The sequence below is a fragment of the Hemitrygon akajei genome, chromosome 8 (assembly GCF_048418815.1).
Source record: "Hemitrygon akajei chromosome 8, sHemAka1.3, whole genome shotgun sequence".
Lineage (NCBI taxonomy): Eukaryota > Metazoa > Chordata > Chondrichthyes > Myliobatiformes > Dasyatidae > Hemitrygon > Hemitrygon akajei.
In genome coordinates this window covers 161190320-161209779 of record NC_133131.1, presented here as the reverse complement: position 1 = coordinate 161209779, position 19460 = coordinate 161190320, and the positions used below count along the sequence as shown (strand labels likewise).

At 47.1% G+C, this 19460-nt stretch overlaps 1 protein-coding gene across 1 annotated transcript in view; it reads right to left on the bottom strand.

Annotated features, from left to right (window-relative positions):
* Positions 1-802: 802 nt before the first annotated feature.
* xrcc2 (X-ray repair complementing defective repair in Chinese hamster cells 2) overlaps positions 803-19460 on the bottom strand; it is a 151712-nt gene continuing 133054 nt past the window's right edge. Inside the window, exons 4-5 of the mRNA XM_073054923.1 lie at positions 17545-17611; positions 803-899 (exon numbers count right to left, since the gene is read on the bottom strand). Coding sequence (XP_072911024.1) covers positions 890-899; positions 17545-17611 — 77 coding nt within the window. The 3' untranslated portion in view covers positions 803-889. The remainder of the gene's footprint in view (positions 900-17544; positions 17612-19460) is intronic.

Sequence of the window (19460 nt, the reverse complement as noted above, 5' to 3'; positions counted from 1 at the left end):
CTATGACTCAATGACTCAAATGCAAAAACAGGATGTGTTGGAAACGCTCAGCAGATCAGGCTGCATCTGTGGTAAGGGAAGCAGTATCAATGTTTCAGTTGCAAAACCCTTGCTCAGAGCTGAGTAGAAGGCAATAGAAGGTCGTTAAGCTGTAAGGAGGTTTGGGGTAGGGTGGGATGTCTCTGATAGGGTGAAACTAGGGTGGTCATGGAGATAAATTCAATAGGTTTCAACTTCAATGGGCACATTTAATGTCAGAGAAATGTATACAATATGCATCCTGAAATTCTTCTTCTTCGCAAACATCCGCAAAACCCCAAAGCCCCCTCCTAGACCCCCCTCCCATGCAGAAGCAGCAGCAAAGCAACAACCCCCCCAACAGCAAAAAGGCATCAGCACCCTCCACCGAGCACTCAAGTGTGCAGCAAAGCATCAGTAAAGACACAGACCTGAAGCATCCCAAAGACTACTCGTTCACCTGGTATTTGACATACCACAGGCTCTCTCTCTCTAATAAGGGGAAAAGAGGTGTTCCCATTTCACAGCGAGAGGGGAGACATGACAAAGCAACTCACTGACATATGGTGTTAAAAGTTTGTTGTGTCACTTCTTCTGAGCTCTGTGCCCAAAGAACTCGGGTCCCTGTGCACACAGCCGGCTGCCAGCTTGCTGCTTTCGATCTTCTGTTTTCCACAATGCATCAGGCAACAGCAGCACCGGCCTTGAATCCACCCACCTCCAGAGCCATGAAAATCCAGCACCCTGAAGGCGCACTAGTCTTCAAGGCCGTGTCTTTGGCATATCAAAAAGTGGCCAGTCGTGAGGTCCCGAGAGCGGGTCCCATTTTCACAAAGAACTGAAGTCAGTGTGTAACTCCAGGTCAGGGTCTTCAAAAGAATCTTGAAAAAGAAAAAAAGAGATATCAAAGATAGAAATAAAGCTATTTCAGAAGATGCAAGCAAAGGAGTTGCTGGTAGGCGCCAAACGTCTTCATTCATACATTGACGACATAAGCACTTGTATAATACAAAATGGTACAAAAGCTTATGTCTTCAGTGTATGAATGGTAGCTGACAGAAAGTGAGAATGTAGCTAAAATGTGGGAGTTGTGAAATGTAGAGCAGAGGGACATGGCAGGGCTTGTCCTCCACTCCCAGTCGAAAACAATAAACAAACATGATAAACCAGAATCACAGATGGTCAACTGATGCAGATCGAGTAACCAAGTGGTGGAATTTAGTACTGAGCCCAGAGGAGTGCAACATGACCTGACTGTAGATGAGGGGCTGCCTCTGAAACTCACAGTGAACCTCACTGTAAAACTGCAGAGTCCAAGGTCATGATGCCCTCTCGGACCTTTACCTCGCCTGCCTCCCCCCTCCTCCTTTTCATCTATTCCCCTTGCTACCCATTCCCAGCATCTGTTCTTCATCCTCTGCCATTATGTCCCAGTACCTTTCCATTGTTTACATCAGTGGCACATTGCAGAGGAAATTTTTGGAAGGTGAACCCAAACCCTCTAGGATAGACAAGAATGTGAGTTCAGATCGCTTGGATGTCCTGACCATTTCTGTCCAATGCTCCATTAGTTTTAGTTCTCTGTCAGTAATCCGGGGAAGTTGAGTGAACATTTTACAATGATTTGTCGTATGTTGTCAGTTTGGAGAGGCTTGGCCTGAGGCAGCAAGGCAGTTGTTCCCTTATGCATTCACTTACAAGCTATGGACAAAACTGGCAAAAAATTACAGCAGGATCTAGATCAACCGGGAAAGTGGGCCAAGGAATGGCAGATGGAATTTAACTTGGGCCAGTGTGAAGTGTTGCGTTTTGAGATGTTAAATCTGGACAGAACTGACACCATATAGGGCAATCCGTGGAGTATGGTGTAGAGCAGAGGCCTAGGGCTACAAGCACAAAGTTCCCTGAAAGTGATAACACAGAATCAGGTTCAATAGAACTGATATATGTCATGAAATTTGTTGTTTTGCAGCAGCAGTATGTTCAAATAGATAATAATAAAAAACCTAATGGCGGAGGGGAAGAAGCTGTTCCTGAATTGTTGAGTGTGTGTCTTTGGGCTCCTGTACCTCTTCCCTGATGGTAGCAATGGGAAGAAGGCGTGTCCTGGGTGATGAGGGTCCTTAATGATGGATGCTGTCTTTTTGAGGCATCGCTTTTTGGAGGTGTCCACAAAGCTGGGGATGCAAGTGCCCATGATGGAGCCAACTGAGTTTACAACTTTCTGCAGCTTTTTCTGATCCTGTGCAGTGGCCCCTCCATACCAAATAGTAATACTACAAGTTACAATGTTCTCCGTGGTACATCTGTAGAAATTTATGAGCGTCTTTGGTGACATACCAAGTTTCCTCAAACTCTTAATGAAGGGTAACTGAAATTGAATTTGAATTTATTTAAATCTTATATCCATCCCATAATGTGAGGGAGTAAACATTTTTACATTACTACCCCGTCACAATGGACAGACAAGTGAAATTGTAAATTTAATGGCTTGTAGAAAGAATCTGCCCTCTGGCCTATTGGTCCTGGCCTTAATGCTGCAATACCATTTGCCAGATGGAAGCAGCTGAAAATGTTTATGGTTGGGGTGACTGGTGTCCCCAGTCTTCCAGCATCTTTCTGGACCTGCTGCTGTAAAAGTCCTCAATGGAGGAAAGTTTACATCCACAGGTGAGCTGGGCTGTCCGTAGCACTTTCTGCCGTGCCCAGCAGTCAAGGTTGGTGCAGTTTCCGTACTAGGTGGTGATACAGCCAGTCAGGATGCTCTCAATGGTGACCCTGTAGAAGGTCTTGAGGATTTGGGGGCCCACGCCAAACTTCTTCAGTCGCCTGAGGTGGAAGAGATGCTGTTGTGTTTTTCTAAAAAACCACAAAGCCAGTGTGTACAGTCCAGGTGAGGTCTTCAGCGATGTGCATACTGAGGAACTTGAAACTGCTCACCCTCTCAACTGCAGTCCCATTGATGTTGACCAGGATGAGCCTGTCTGTGTTCCTCCTGTAATCCACGATCAGCTCTTTTGTTTTCTGGACATTGATGAAGAGGTTGTTACCTTGGCATCACTGTGTCAGGGTGTTAAACTCTCCTCTGTAGGCTGTCTCATTCCCGTTAGAAATAAGGCCGATTAAAGTCATGTCATCTGCAAATTTGATCAGCAGATTGGAGCTGTGTGTGGCAGCAAGTCTTGGGTGTAAAGGGAGTAGAGGAGGGGACTCAGGACACAATCTTGGGACCTGTATTGAGGGTCAGAGGAACAGAGGTGAGAGAGCCCATCCTTACCACCTGTCAGTGATCTGACAGGAAGTCTAGGATCCAGCTGCACAAGATGGGGTGCAGGCCGAGGTCTCTGAGCTTCCTATCAAGTGTGGAGGGAATTCTGGTGTTGCACGCTGAACTGTAGTCCAGGAACATATGCATCCCTAACGTATGCATCCCTCTTCTCCGGGTGAGTGAGGACGGTGTGTCGTGCTATGGCTATGGTGTCATCAGTAGATTGGTTCCGTTAGTAGGCAAATTGTGGGGGTCCAGTGTGGGTGGTAGCAAGCTGCAGATATAGGCTTTGACCAGCCTCTCAAAGCATTTGCTTATGATTGAGGTGAGTGCAACATGCTACCCTGCTTTTCTTAGGTACAGGGACAATGATGGACGACTTGAGACAGGATGGCACTACACACTGGGATAGGGAGAGATTAAAAATGTCCATAAACACACCATCCAGCTATTCCGCACACACTTTGAGGACCGAAAGTGTTATGCCTTCTTTGTAAACGCATCAATATGTTGGGTGCAGGATAGATCTTCAGAGATATTGATACCCGGGAACTTGAAACCATTCATCCTTTCTGATCCCTCGATGAGGACGAGTGTGCGTTCCCTCGACTTCCCCTTCCTGAAGTCCACAACCAATTCCTTAGTCTTACTGATGCTGAGTGCAAGGTTGTTGTGGCGACACAACTCAACCAGCCAATCCACCTCACTCCTGTACGCCTGCTTATTCCCACCTGAAATTCAGCCAACAATAGTTGTGTCATCAGCGCATTTACAGATAGTGTTTGAGTTGTGCCTAGCCACATAGTTGTGGGTATAGAGGGAGCAGAACAGTGGCTAAGCATGCATCGTTGTGGTGCATGTCAGCGATTGTCAGCAGGGAGGAGATGTTATTTATGATCTGCTTTGTGGTTTTTCAATGAGTAAGTCAAGTATCCTGTTGCAGTAACCCAGGTTCTGGATCTTGTTTGGTACAGAGGGTATGATGGTGTTGTAGACAGGGTGGGGAAGAAAAGGGCACCTGGAGCACTTGACTTCACCAGTCAGGACACCGAGTACAAGATTTGGGACATCCTGTTACAACTGTACAGGGCGCTGATCAGATAACATGGTGTATTGCATGCAGTTCTGATCACCCGGCAATAGAAAGGATGTCATTGAGCTGGAGAGGATGAAAACGATATTCTCTTTTTTTATTTACAAAGATTGTCTTCTTTGGTTGTTTGCCAGCCTTTGTTCATGTATAATTTTTTTCTTAAATGCGATTGTATTTTCCTCTTTTTCCTGAAAAATATGAACCTCAACATAATATACGGTAACTGAGCACAGTCAGTGGCCTCTTCTTCAGGTACACTTGTTCACTAATCCAAATATCTAATCAGCAGATCATGTGGCAGCTACCCAATGCAGATAAGGTCGAGGTTCAGTGTTATTCAGGCCAAACATCAGCATGGGGAGGAAATGTGATCCAAGTGACTTTAACCGTCACACACAAAATGCTGGTGGAACACAGCAGGCCAGGCAGCATCTATAGGAAGAAGCAATGTCGACGTTTCGGGCCGAGACCCTTCGTTAGGACGAACTGAAAGAAAAGATAGTAAGAGATTTGAAAGTGGGAGGGGGAAGGGGGAAATCCAAAATTATAGAAGACAGGAGAGGGAGGGTGAAGCTAAGAGCTGGAAAGGTGATTGGGCAAAAGGGATACAGAGCTGGAGAAGGGAAAGGATCACGTAGAAAGTAGTCTGTGTGAACACCTATGCTTTGTCTCCCAGAGAAAGCAAGATCTCCCAGTGGCCACACATTTTAATTCCACGTCCCATTCCCATTCTGATATGTCTATCCATGGCCTCCTCTACTGTCAAGATGAAGCCACACTCAGGTTGGAGGAACAACACCTTATATACCGTCTGGGTAGCCTCCAACCTGATGGCATGAACATTGACTTCTATAACTTCTGTTAATGCCCCTCCTCCCCTTCTTACCCCATCCCTGATTTATTTATTTTTCCCCTCCTCCCTTTTTTGTTCTCTCTCTGCCCATCACTCTTTGCCTGTTCTCCATCTCCCTCTGGTGCTCCCCTCCCCCTTTCTTTCTCCCGAGGCCTCCTGTCCCATGATCCTTTCCCTTCTCCAGCTCTGTATCCCTTTCTGCCAATCACCTTTCCAGCTCTCAGCTTCACCCCACCCCCTTTGGTCTTCTCCTATCATTTCGCATTTCCCCCTCCCCCTCCTGCCTTCAAATCTCTTACTACCTTTTCTTTCAGTTAGTCCTGACGAAGGGTCTCGGCCTGAAACGTCGACAGTGCTTCTTCCGATAGATGCGGCCTGGCCTGCTGTGTTCTACCAGCATTTTGTGTGTGTTGCTTGAATTTCCAGCATCTGCAGATTTCCTCGTAAGTTTGACCGTGTTATGATTGTTGGTGGTTTGAGTACCTCAAACTGTTGATCACACACAACAGTCTCTAGAGTTTTTCAGAGAAGGGGGTGAAAAACAAAAAAAAATCCATTGAGTGACAGTACTGTGGGCGAAAATGTCTTGTTAATGAGAGAGGTCAGAGGAGAATGGCCAGACTAGTCCAAGTTGACAGAAAGGTGACAATAACTTAATCAACCACGCGTTATGACAGTAGTGTGCAGAAGAGCCTCTCTGAATGTATATCCCATCAAACCTTGAAGTGGATGCGCTACAGCAGCAGAAGACCTCACTGGTTTCCACTCCTGTAGCCATGTTAGTGAAAACACTCCCGTACCTGATAAAGCAGCCACTTTTATTTCAATTATTTTATTTAGAGATACAGACTGGTAACAGGCCCTCCCAACCCAACGAGCCTGTGCCACCCACTTCCACCCATGTGACCGATTAACCTACTGACCCATACATCTTTGGAATGTGGGAGGAAACTGGAGCACCCGGAGGAAACCCAAACAGTCACAGGGAGAACATACAGACAGCAGTGGGAAATGAACCCGGCCGGCTGGCACTGTAATAATGTTATGTGAATTGCTGTGGTACCATGCTGCCCCGAAGTATACATACTTTGGTAACAAATTTACTTTGAATCTTTGAAAAGACTCAGAAAGGCCTGAGTTATAAGGAGAGACTGGATACACTGGGGCTTTTTCCCTTAAGTGTAGAAGGCTGAGGTGTGACCTTACAGAACACAGACAGTACAGCACAGGGCAGACACTTTGTTGTGGTATAGTTACTAAACCAGTGACTCCTAATTAACTTAATCCCTATTCCCCACATATTAACCATAGCCCTCCCTTCTCCGCCTATTCAAGTGTTGATCTAATGACGATGACGGCATCCGTCTGTCTCGAAGGAAAATGGAGTCATTTGGCACTGGAGTGACCCTCCAGGATACAAGCCTGGGCAGAAGGTAAGGAGATTGTGGGGTGCCCAGTCAACAAGATCCCCCCCACTGGCCTCACCGGTGTAGTCCAAAGGAAAGTGAAGCAATATGTTCGGCACCACCTTGGCTGCAGGAGCTGCCAGAAGGATGTTTCGTGACCCTGATTTTCTGACTGGGTTTACCCCTGTAGCCTTCGTCTCTCCCGAGGCTGCCCACAAGGCAGTAGGTCTCTTTGCCTATAGCTGGGGATCTGGTTCATGAGCACCAGGATGTGTCCACGCTCTGAAAGGAGCTCAGTTCCTGTGGATCACCAGTGAGGAGGCACTGCATGAGGCTTGCTGTTGGAGAGGCTCTGTACTGGCAGGGAGAGACGTGCGCATTCAGCTCTCCTTTTCACAAAACTGCTAACCAGCGGTGGAAGCTGAAAGCGAGAGCCACAAGCACCATCCATTACACTACCACACCAGGTCCATCTTCTTTGGCTCTCCTTCTCCTCAACTGCATATCACCTTCCTCTGCGGCTATCCTTCCCTTTTTCCCATGGTCCACTCTCCTCTCCTACCAGAATCCTTCTTCTTCAGCCCTTTACCTTTCCTACCTATCAATTCCCTTCTTCTCTCTTCATCCCCCCTCCCTGACTCACCCAGCTTCCCTGGCTTCACCTAATACCTCCTAGCTTGTACCCCCTTCCCCTTCCCCACCTTCTTATTCTGGCTTCTTTCCCCCTTCCTTTCCAGTCCTGATGAAGGGTCTCAGCTCGACATGTCAACTTTCTATTCCTCTCCATAGGTGTTGCCTGGCCTGCTGAGTTCCTCCAGCATCTTGTGTGTGTTGCTCTGGATTTCCAGCACTTGCAGAATCTCTTGTGTTTATAATGGGAATAAATAACCTCCAGCTGAGAGACCATAGATCCTCAGAAAAGACCATACCTCGAATGGCACAGCTGCCTCTCAGTACTGCCCTGGGAGCATTACCACATCACCTATCACCTGCCAGCTGGTAGTCCTTTTCCTCCCCCTCTATTCTGGTGTCTGCCCCCCTTCTGCTTAGGGTCTCAGGCCACAGCATTCACCCTGTCCTTACGAATTGCTACTGAGGGAGTGCAGCGTAGGTTCACAAGGTTAATTCCCGGAATGGTGGGACTGTCATATGCTGAAAGATTGGAGCGACTGGGCTTGTATACACTGGAATTTAGAAGGATGAGAGGGGATCTGATTGAAACATATAAGATTATTAAGGGATTGGACACACGGGAGGCAGGAAGCATGTTCCCGCTGATGGGTGAGTCCAGAACTAGAGGCCACAGTTTAAGAATAAGGGGTAGGCCATTTAGAAAAGAGATGTGGAAAAACTTTTTCACCCAGAGAGTGGTGGATATGTGGAATGCTCTGCCCCAGAAGGCAGTGGAGGCCAAGTCTCTGGATGCTTTCAAGACAGAGTTAGATAGAGCTCTTATAGATAGTGGGGTCAAGGGATAAGGGGAGAGGGCAGGAACGGGGTACTGATTGTGTATGATCAGCCATGATCACAGTGAATGGTGGTGCTGGCTAGAAGGGCCAAATGGCCTACTCCTGCACCTACTGTCTATTGTCTATTGAATGGAGAGTGTTTGATGACTTTGGCCTGCATTCAATGGATTTAGAAGAATGAGGTGGGATCTCACTGAAACCTATTGAATATTGAAAGGCCCAGATAGAGTGGATGTGGAGAGGAAGCTAGGACCAGGCCCTAGGGGAGCCTCAGAATGCAAGGATGACCCTTTGGAACAGAGATGAGGTGGAATTTTATTTAGCCAGTTGGTGGTGAATCTGCAGAATTCAGCACAAGACATTTGCTCATGTCTCTTGTGGTTGATATCTGAAACATGCCGAAGAGGAATCAGATACAATTACTATATTTAGACGGAAATGTAGCCGGGCAAGGCATTGGTCAAATGGGATTTAGTGTAGATGGACAAAAATGTTGTCATGAATGTGCTGGGCTGAGGGGCTTGTATGAACAGTACAAGAACCACAACGTCAGAGGTAGAGTGACGCCCGTTTCATGCTGAAAAGTGATGGAAGCTGCCCCAGCAAGTGAACAGGATCTGCCAAAAAGGATAGGCTGCTCCTGGCACCTGGGCAGAGCCATCTGTGTCTGCAACATGTTGATACAGGCTACTCACTGAATCCAAAGCCCTCAAAAATCCTTCAGATAGCCTCCATGTTTACTCAGATAGCACAGCAGGTGATGATCAGTATGCTTAGACTGCACTTGGAGTATTATGAGCAGGTTTGGGCCCTCACCTAAGAAATGATGTGCTGGCATTGGAGAGGGATCATGAGAATGATCCCAGGAATGAAAGGGTTAAAGTATGAGGAGCATTTGATGACCTTGGGTCTGTAATTGCTGGAGTTTAGTAGAACTGGGGTTGAGGTGGGAATCCCATTGAAACCTATGGAATTTTGAAAGGTTTGGATAGAGTCGACATTAAGAAGGTGTTTCCAATAGTGGGGGAGTCTAGGGCGCAGCCTCAGAATTCAAGGAAGTCCCTTTGGAACAGAGATGTGGAGGAATTTCTTTAGCCAGAGAGTGGTGAATCTGCAGAATTCATTGCCACAGACAACTGTGGAGGCCAAGTCATTGGCTATATTTAAAACAGAGGTTGATAGGTTCTTGACTAGTTAAGGTGTCCAAGGTTACGGGGTGAAGGCATGAAAATGGGGCTGAGAGGGGTAATATATCAACAAAAATGGAATGGTGGAGCAGATTCGATGGGCTGAATGGCCAAATTCTGCTCCTATGTCTTACGGTCTTATAGAAAGAATCAAGCACTTCAGCTTATTACAATTACGTCAATATTTTCAGAGAAGAAACTCCACATTGCTTGTAAAGATTAGCTTTGTCACACGTGCATTGAAGCATACCCTGAAAAGCATTGTTTGCGTCAATGACCAACAGAGTCCACGGGTGTGTTGGGGGCTGCCCGCAAGTGTCACCATGCTCCTGGTGTCAACAACTTAATCACCCTAACCCGATGTCTTTGGAATGTGGGAGGAAACTGGGGGGAATGTACAGGGACAGGAACTGTACTCCGGGCACAGATTGCTGGTGCTATAAGGGATTGTGCTACCTGCTATGCTACCGTGTCACACTTTATCACTAGAACTAGAGGTCACAGGTTTAGGATGAAAGGTGAAATATATAAGGGGAATCTGAAGGGGGACTTTGCTCACTCAGAGGATGGTGTGAACATAGAACGAACTGCCAGAGAAAGTGGAAAGATGCTAGTTCAATTGCAACATTTAAGAGAAGTTTGGATAAGTACATGGATGATATGGTTGAGGCGGAAGTAAATGGGAGCAGGCTGATAACCAGTCCGGCATGGACTAGATGGGCCAAACAGCCTTTTACTGTGCTGCAGTGCTCTCTGACTCTATGACATATTGTGCTCCTCATTTATTTTCCCAAATTTATGTTTCTCCTCTGGGGTGATCATCAAAGCAATGGCACATGGGGCCATAGTATGGGTAGCTTTGGACATTCCTACCACTTAAAGATCAAAGATTAGCTCTAATTGTCACACGTACATTGAAACATGTAGTGAAGAGAATCGTTTATGTCAAATTAAATCAGCAAGGATTGAGCTGGGCAGCCCACAAGTGTCGCTACACTTCCAGTGCCAACATAGCATGCCCACAACTTACCAACCTTAACCCGTATGTCTTTGGAATGTTGGAGGAACCCAGAGCACACGAGGTCACGGGGAGAGCATACAAACATCTTACAGTTTGCAAGAAAAGCGAACCCCAGTTCATGGATGTTCCCAATTCTCAAAACCATCCTTTGGAATGCTCTCTCTCCTCTTTGAGTGGTCAGAGGCCAGAGATTCCCAGAAGCCAATGAAGATGTTTCTTTCTTTCCCCAAGGAGGCTTTGGTTATATCTTTGAATTCTGTCTCCCTGGTAATCTCTTATCATGACCAAGCTTGTTTCAGGAGGTTGTTCTCAGGCACATGAACAACATGGACTGCCCAACAGAGCTGACTGAATGTAATTAGGGGGAATACAAGAGCGTCTGCAGATGCTACAAACCTGGATCTACACACACAAAATACTGGAGGAACTTAGCAAGTCAGACAGCATCTATGGAGGAAAATGTTGTGGGCTGAGACTCTTCATCAGGACTGGAAAAAGAGCGGACAGAAAAGGAAGCCAAAGTAAAAGAGTAGGGAGTACCAGCGGGACCCAGTTCAAGTTTGTCATTCCACCATACATGAATACCCATGAATACAGCCAAACAAAACAGTGTTTCTCCAAAACAGTTCTAACAGTCACGCACAGCACAAGGCCCACATAAGATATCAGTAAAATATCATCACACAAAAATGTATATAGTCCAAGACCCTGAGTCCATGAATGTTGCTGCAGTCTGCAGTTGAATACACTATGGCAAGTCTGCTGAGCAAGCTCTGGGATGCCACGCCACACCTCCTCTAGTGAAGTGCACCGACTTCGACCCTCTATCCTGGGTGGTTGTAGTCAGGTGACACTGAGGCTTGAGGCCTAGTTCTTCCTACAACCGAGGCCCTGCTGCTCCCCTACTGTCCACCCCTCCCATCTGCCAATGAATCAGTGAATCGAACTTACAGCATTCCACATTAACAATGTCCAACAGGGTCTTGTGATCACAAGAAAAGTGACTAAGACTGCACACCGCCTTCGTGCACCAACTCCTCCAATGCCTCTTTGACCCAGACAGACAGGTATCCACAGCAAGTCCAGCTCCTTCAGTTTCCCAGCCAACAAGCAACTCACTGATGGGGAGGCCTGCAATACCTGCTTAATGTCCAGCAGGGTTTTGTGATCAATATAAATACATTTTAAAAATCCTTTGGTCGGCCCATAGTAGCGGCTTCTAGGTCTGGGTGCACCGCCATCTTTCTGGAAACGATCCAGGTGGGAGGGGGAAGACAGGGTGGTGGGGGGGGAGAAGACAGGGTGGTGAGGCGGGGGAGGCAGGACGGTGAGGGGGGTGTTGATGGGAATGATGGGAGAAGCTGGAGGGGAGGTGGGTGGGGAAGGCAAAGGGCTGAAAAAGGAGGAATCTGATGGGAGGGGGCAATGGACCATGGAATAAAAGGGAGGAGGTGGTCAACCAGGAGGAGGAAGGTGAAGATGGTGGGAGATTATGAGGAGGGAGAAGTCAGAGAAGGGGTAACAGGAATAAAGGATAAAGGAAAACATTTGAGGTGGATAGGGTGGGGGATACGGGGGAATTGTTGCTGGATGTCAGAGAAATTGATATTCAAGTCAAATCAAAACACTTCTTATTGTCATTTCGACCAAAACTGATGGTACAGTACATAGTAAAAATGAGACAACATTTTTCAGGACCATTGTGTTACATGACACAGTACAAAAACTAGACTGAACTATGTAAAAAAACACACAGAAGAAAACTACACTAGACTACAGACCTACCCAGGACTGCATAAAGTGCACAAACAGTACAGGCATTACAATAAATAATAAACAGGACAATAGGGCAGTAAGGTATCAGTCCAGGTTCTGGGTATTGAGGAGTCTGATAGCTTGAGGGAAGAAACTGTTGCATAGTCTGGTCGTGAAAGCCCGAATGCTTCGATGCCTTTTCCCAGACGGCAGGAGGGAGAAGAGTTTGTATGAGGGGTGTGTGGGGTCCTTCATAATGCTGTTTGCTTTGCGGATGCAGCGTGTAGTGTAAATGTCCATAATGGCGGGAAGAGAGGCCCCGATGATCTTCTCAGCTGACCTCACTATCCGCTGCAGGGTCTTGTGATCCGAGATGGTGCAATTTCCGAACCAGGCAGTGATGCAGCTGCTCAGGATGCTCTCAATACAACCCCTGTAGAATGTGATGAGGATTGGGGGGGGGGGGGTGGGAGATGGGACTTCACAGAAAGTAGAGACGCTGCTGGGCTTTCTTTGCTATGGAGCTGGTGTTGAGGAACCAGGTGAGATTCTCCGCCAGGTGAACACCAAGACATTTGGTGCTCTTAACGATCTCTAAGCAAGGAGCCGTCGATGTTCAGCGGGGAGTGGTCGCTCCGTGCCCTCCTGAAGTCAACAACCATCTCTTTTGTTTTGTTCACGTTCAGAGACAGGTTGTTGGCTGTGCACCAGTCCGTTAGCTGCTGTACCTCCTCTCTGTAAGCTGACTCGTTGAGACCCACCACGTTCGTGTCATCGGTAAACTTGATGATGTGGTTTGAGCTGTGTGTTGCTGCACAGTCGTGGGTCAGCAGAGTGAACAGCAGTGGACTGAGCACACAGCCCTGGGGGGGCCCCCGTGCTCAGTGTGATGGTGTTGGAGATACTGCTCATTAGGTTGGACACTACCAAGAGGTATTGCTCTCCAGTCTGCGTCTGGCTTCGTCATGATGGTGGAGGAGTTATGGACAGACATGTCAGTGTGAGAATAGGAAATGGAATTAAAATGGTTGTCCATCAGGAGACCCTGGATGTTCAGGTTCAAGTTTACTGTCGTCTGACTAACGCATACAACCAAACAAAACTACGTTCCTCTGGATGGTGGTGCATCGAGAAAACATATATCATGCTGAGCTTAATAAGCAGTTAATAAAATGCATAGCAGAGGTAAACAGTGAACAGAAGCCATTCGCTGTCCTAATAACATCACTTCAGTGGTGGCAGGGTATTCATTAGTCTCACAGCCTGAGGGAGGAAGCTGTTACCCAGTCTGGCAGTCCTAGCCCTGATGCTCCTGTACCTCCTTCCTGATGGTAGTGGGTCAAAGAGATTGTGCGATGGGTGGGAGGGATTCTTGACAAATCTTCGGGCCCTTCGTCTACACTGGTCCCCTTGAATTTCACAAATGGGGGGGGGGGGAGGAAGCTCCTGGTGATCCTCTTGCCATCCACTGCCTTTCCACTTCCGTACCACACAATGGTGCAGACAGACAGGACACTCTCGATGGTGCTCCTGTAGAAGGTTGTTAGAATGGGGGCAGGGAGTCTTGCACACCTCAATCTCCTCAGAAGGTATAGAACCTGCTGTGCCTTCTTAACTAATGTGGAGATGTTCTGGGTCCAGGTTAGATCGTTCGTTATGTGCACACCAAGGAACTTTGCGCTCTTCACTCTCTCCACGGCAGAGTCATCGATGTGCAATGGAGAGTTGTTGACCTGTGCCTTCCTGAAGTCCACAATCATCTCCTTTGTCTTGTCCACTCAGGTTGTTGTTCTCACACCATTTCACAAGCCTCTCAACTGCCTCTCTGTACGCTGACTCATCATTGTTGCTGATGAGGCCAATGAACAGCAGCGGACTGAACACACAACCCTGGGTGCACGGTATGATGGAGCTCGAGATGTTGCTGGCAACCCGGACTGACTGGGGTCTTTCTGTCAAGAAGGTGGTGAGTCCCAACGAGAACACTTTACTCACCAGCCTCTGAAGGATGATCATGTTAAATACTAGCTGAAGCTGATGAACACTATCCTGGCAAACAAGGCATTGTTTTCTAGGGGGGTCAGTGCGGTGAACTACATATACCTGTCTGGACGCGCCCCCCAGCTGACTGCTCCTGTGGCTCCTCCCACAGACCCCGGTATAAAGGTGATTGGAGACACTGCTCCTCCCTCAGTCTCCAGGATGTTGTGTGGTGGTCACTTGCTGCTTGTGCTTTCTTCCAGCCAATAAAAGCCTACCTTAACCCACGTCTCCGAGAGTTATTGATGGTGCATCAGACAGGATGGATTGGAGGGCCAAGGCTGTGGCATCATGATGGTGCACCAGTATGAGTGGAAGGCAAACTGGAAAGGGTCCAAACTGAGGTCCAAAGAGAATCTGGATTTTATACAGAGCAACACACACAAAATGCTGGAGGAATTCAGCAGGCCAGGCAGCATCTATGAAGAAAGTACAGTCGACGTTTTGGGCTGAGACACTTCGGCAGGATTGGAGAAAAAAGGTGAGTAGAGTTAACAGGTGTGAGGATGGGAAAAAGCAGCTAGATATGGAGGCTGGTGGGGCAGTAGGTGAAGCTGCCACCCCACCAGCCTCTGTGTCCAGCACATAATTCTCTGCAACTTCTGCCATTTCCAACGGGATCCCACGACCAAACACATCCTTCCCTCCCACCCCCACTTTCTGCTTTCTGCAGGGATCGCTCCCTACGCAACTCCTTGTCCATTTGTCCCTCCCCACTGATCTCCCTCCTGGCACTTACCCTTGCAAGTGGAACAAGTGCTACACCTGCCCTAATACCTCCTCCCTCACTACCATTCAGGCCCCCAAACTGTCCTTCCAGGTGAGGTGACACTTCACCTGCGAGTCTGTTGGAGTTATATACTTTGTTTGGTGCTCCCGGTGTGGCCTCCTGTATAATCGATGAGACCCAACATAGATTGAGAGGCCACTTTGCTGAGCGCCTATGCTCCATCTGCCAGAAAAAATGGGATCTCCCAGTGGCTACCCATTTTAATTTCACTTCTCATTCCCATTCCGACATGTCTATCCATGGCCTCCCCCACTGTCGTGATGAGGCCACACTCAGGTTGGAGGAACAACAACTTCCATTCCTCTTGGGTAACCTCCAACCTGATGGCATGAACATCGATTTCTCGAATTTCCGGTAATGGCCACCCCCCTCCCTTCGCCGTTCCCAATCCCATTTTCCCTCTTTCACCTTGTCTCCTTGCCTGTCCATTGCCTCCCTCTGGTGCCCCTCCCCCCTTTTCTTTCTTCCATGGCCTTCTGACCTCTCCTATCAGACTCCCCCTCCTCCAACCCTGTATCTCTTTCCAGCTCTTTACTTCACCCCCTCGCAGTTTTTAAACTTTACTCACCTTTTAACTCTACTCCTCGGCTTTTTTCCTCCAGTCCTGCTGGTCTCAGCCTGAAATGTCGACTGTACTCTTTTCCTAGATGCTGCCTGGCCTGCTGAGTTCCTCCAGCATTTTGTGCGTGTTGCTTGGATTTCCAGCATCTGCAGACTTTCTCTTGTTTGTGATGGGATTTTGTACAATCTATTACCAGCCACTCAAAGCTCTTCATGATTACTGAGGTCAGTGCCATCGGGTGGCAATCATTTAAGCCAGTTACTGTCACTCTCCTGGGCACCAGAATGATACCCAGGAGACTGGCTGAAGCTTGGAGAGCAGTGAACTGTCTCAAAGAGATATTAAAGATGTCCGTTAAGACGTCCTCTTGGGAGATGTTGGTTAACTTACCCCCTCCCCCCAGTGAATTCTGCAGAACCAGTGATTCACAAACAAGAGAAAATCTGCAGATGCTGGAAATCCAGAGCAACACACAGAAAATGCTGGAGGAACTCAGCAGGCCAGGCAACACCTACGGCTCGGGCCGGAACCCGGACTGGAGAAAAAAAAGCTGAGGAGTGGATTTTAAAAGTGGGGAGAGGAGGGAGAGAAACACAATGTGGTGGTGAAACCTGAAGTGGGAGGGATGAAGCAAAGAGCTGGGAAGTTGATTAGTGAAAGAGACAGAAGGCACGGAAGAAAGGAAAGGGAAGAGCACCAGAGGGAGGCGATCACACAGTTTGTCTTTTTGGCACATTGCTTGTTTGTCAGTCCTTGTGTGTAGTTTTCATTTCTATTGTATTTTTCTGTTCTACTGTGAATGCCTGCAAGAAAATGAACCTCAAGGTAGTATATAAATGGTATATACACACAGTGGCCACTTTATTAGATACCTCCTAAAACTAATAAAGTGCTCAGTGAGTGCATGTTTGTGATCTTCTGCTGCTGTAGTCCATCCACTTCAAGTTTTGATGTGTTGTGCATACAGAGATGCTCTTCCGCACACCTCTGTTGTAAGGTGTGGTTATTTGAGTTACTGTCACCTTCCTATCAGCTTGAACCAGTCTGGACATTCCCCTCTGACCTCTCTCATTAACAAATAAATAAAAACACAAAATGCTGGCAGAACTCAGCAGGCCAGACAGCATCTATGGGAGGAGGTAGTGACGACATTTCGGGCCAAAACCCTTCATCAGGAGGGTTTTCTCATTAACAAAGCGTTTTCGCCCACAGAACTGCCACTCACTGGATGTTTTTTGTTTCTCACACCATTCTCTATAAACTTTAAAAGGAGACGTTCAGTTTCTTAGATATTCAAATCACTCCACCTGATACCAATGATCATTTCATGGTCAAAGTCACTTAGATCACATCACAAACAAGAGAAAATTTACCGATGCTGGGAATCTGAGCAACACACACAAAATGCTGGAGGAACTCAGCACCCATCGACGCTGCCTGGCCTGCTGAGTTCAGTGGCATTCTATCAGAGCGTTGCAGGACTATCCCAGTTGCAGAGAAAGCACGAGGACGTAAGGTTGGTGTATGGTCACTGGAGCTAGCTCAGTTAGAAATGGGGACGTCCTCTGTATCCAGACCGTGCCTCATTCATTACCTGTGCTTGGGCTACTGTGCATCCTCCCTTCCTAATAGCAAAATCTGGCATTGCTGTCTCTCCTCCTGCTTCCCGTCCCTTTTTATTTGATTCACTTACATTAGTCAGCTTATTATCTTCCAGTGTCCACAAAGGACCCTTAATCTGTCCTTTCTTATGACAGCTGGTGGAACACCTGCTGTGTGTTGCCAGTATCCCCAGGTTTTATGGCCAAATGTTCATGAGAGAAACCAGCCAATTAAGTGATCGTCAACAAAAAAAAAAGATCAAGCCTTCCTAAACGCATGAAGGTTAATTTAGCTTTTGATCCTCCCCTCCAGCAATCTGTTATTATAATTGTGAATGTCGGTTGGATAGAGGCATGAGACAGTATACTAGAGGTCCAATATAAAAGAACAGCTTTGAAAAACAGAAAACACTGCAGATGCAAATCTGGAATAAGGATGTTGATTTTCAGTTTCAGAATGTTGTGACGATAGATCACTCACTTCAGATGTTTCTCTCTCCAAAGCTCCTGACTGCCCTTCTGAGTATTTCCACAATGTTCTGTTTTCCCTAAGACGACCATAAAACAGAGAAGCAGAATTAGGCTATTTGATCCATTGAATCTGCTCCACAATTCAAAGTTTAAATTTCAAATGTCACTATATACAACCTAAGGTTCATTTTCTTGCAGGCAAACACAACAAGCACAATAGAATTATTGAAGACCGCCCCCAACAGGATGGATAAATAACCAATATGCAAATACAAAAAATAAAACAGAAATAATAATAAAATTAATAAATAAGCAGTAAGTATTGAGAACATGAGATGAAGAGTCTTTGAAAGTGACTCCGTAGTTTGTGGGAGCATTTCAGTGATGGGGTGAGTGAAGTTCAAGAGCCTGATGTTTGAGGGGTAGTAACTGTTCCTGAACCTGGTGGTGTGAGTCCTGAGACTCCTGTACCTTTTTCCTGTTGGCAGCAGTGAGAAGACAGCATGGCCTGGATGGTGGGGATTCTCGATGATGGATGCTGCTTTCCTGCGATGGAGCTCTGTGTAGATGTGCTTAATGGTGGGATGGGCTTTACCCGTGATGGACTGGTCTGTCTCCACTGCTTTTTGTAGGCTCTTCTTTTCAAGGGCACTGGTATTTCCATACCAGACTGTGATGCAAACCATCCACTATACTCTCCACCACACATCTCTAGAAGTGTATCAGAATTTTAGGTGACATAGCACATTCAGTGAGATGGCCACACCGCAGGTAAAGGCTACACAGGCAGAAAGGGAAGGGGTGGCCACTAGACAGCGTAGCAGTAGGCAGGTAGTGCAGGAGTCCCCTGAGGTCATCTCCCTCCTAAACAGATATACTGTTTTGGATACTGTTGGGGGAGATGTCTCATCAGGGGAAGGCAGCAGCAGCCGAGTTCATTGCACCATGGGTGGCTCTGCGACACAGGAGGGAAGGAAAAGGAGTGGGAGAGCTATAGTGATAGGGGATTCGATTGTAAGGGGAATAGATAGGCGTTTCTGCGGCCGCAAACGAGACTCCAGGATGGTATGTTGCCTCCCTGGTGCAAGGGTCAAGGATGTCTCTGAGTGGCTGCAGGACATTCTGGAATGGGAGGGTGAACAGCCAGTGGTCGTGGTGCACATAGGTACCAACAATATAGGTAAAAAATAGGATGAGGTCCTACAAGGTGAATTTAGGGAGTTAGGAGATAAACTAAAAAGTAGGACCACAAAGGTAATAATCTCTGGATTACTACCAGTGCCACGTGCTAGTCAGAGTAGAAATAGGAGGATATTTCAGATGAATACGTGGCTTGAAAAATGGTGCAAGGGGGAGGGATTCAAGTTTCTGGGGCATTGGAACCAGTTCTGGGGGAGGTGGGACAGGTATAAACAGGACGGTCTGCACCTAGGCTGGACTGGAACCAATGTCCTAGGGGGAGCGTTTGCTACTGCTGTTCAGGAGGCTTTAAACTAATGTGGCAGGGGGATGGGAACAAGTGCAGAGAGACAGAGGGGTGTAAAATGAGGGTAGAAGCAAAAAGTAGTAAGGTGAAAAGTAAAAGTGGCAGGCAGGCAAATCCAGGGCAAAAAGCAAAAAGAGCCACTTTTCAACATAATTGTATAAGGGCTAAGAGTGTTGTAAAAACAAGCCTGAAGGCTTTGTGTGTCAATGCGAGGAGCATTCGTAACAAGGTGGATGAATTGAATGTGCAGATAGTTATTAATGAATATGATATAGTTGGGATCACAGAGACGTGGCTCCAGGGTGACCAAGGATGGGAGCTCAACATCCAGGGATATTCAATATTCAGGAGGGATAGACAGGAAAGAAAAGGAGGTGGGGTAGCATTGCTGGTTAGAGAGGAGATTAACGCAATAGAAAGGAAGGACATTAGCCTGGAGG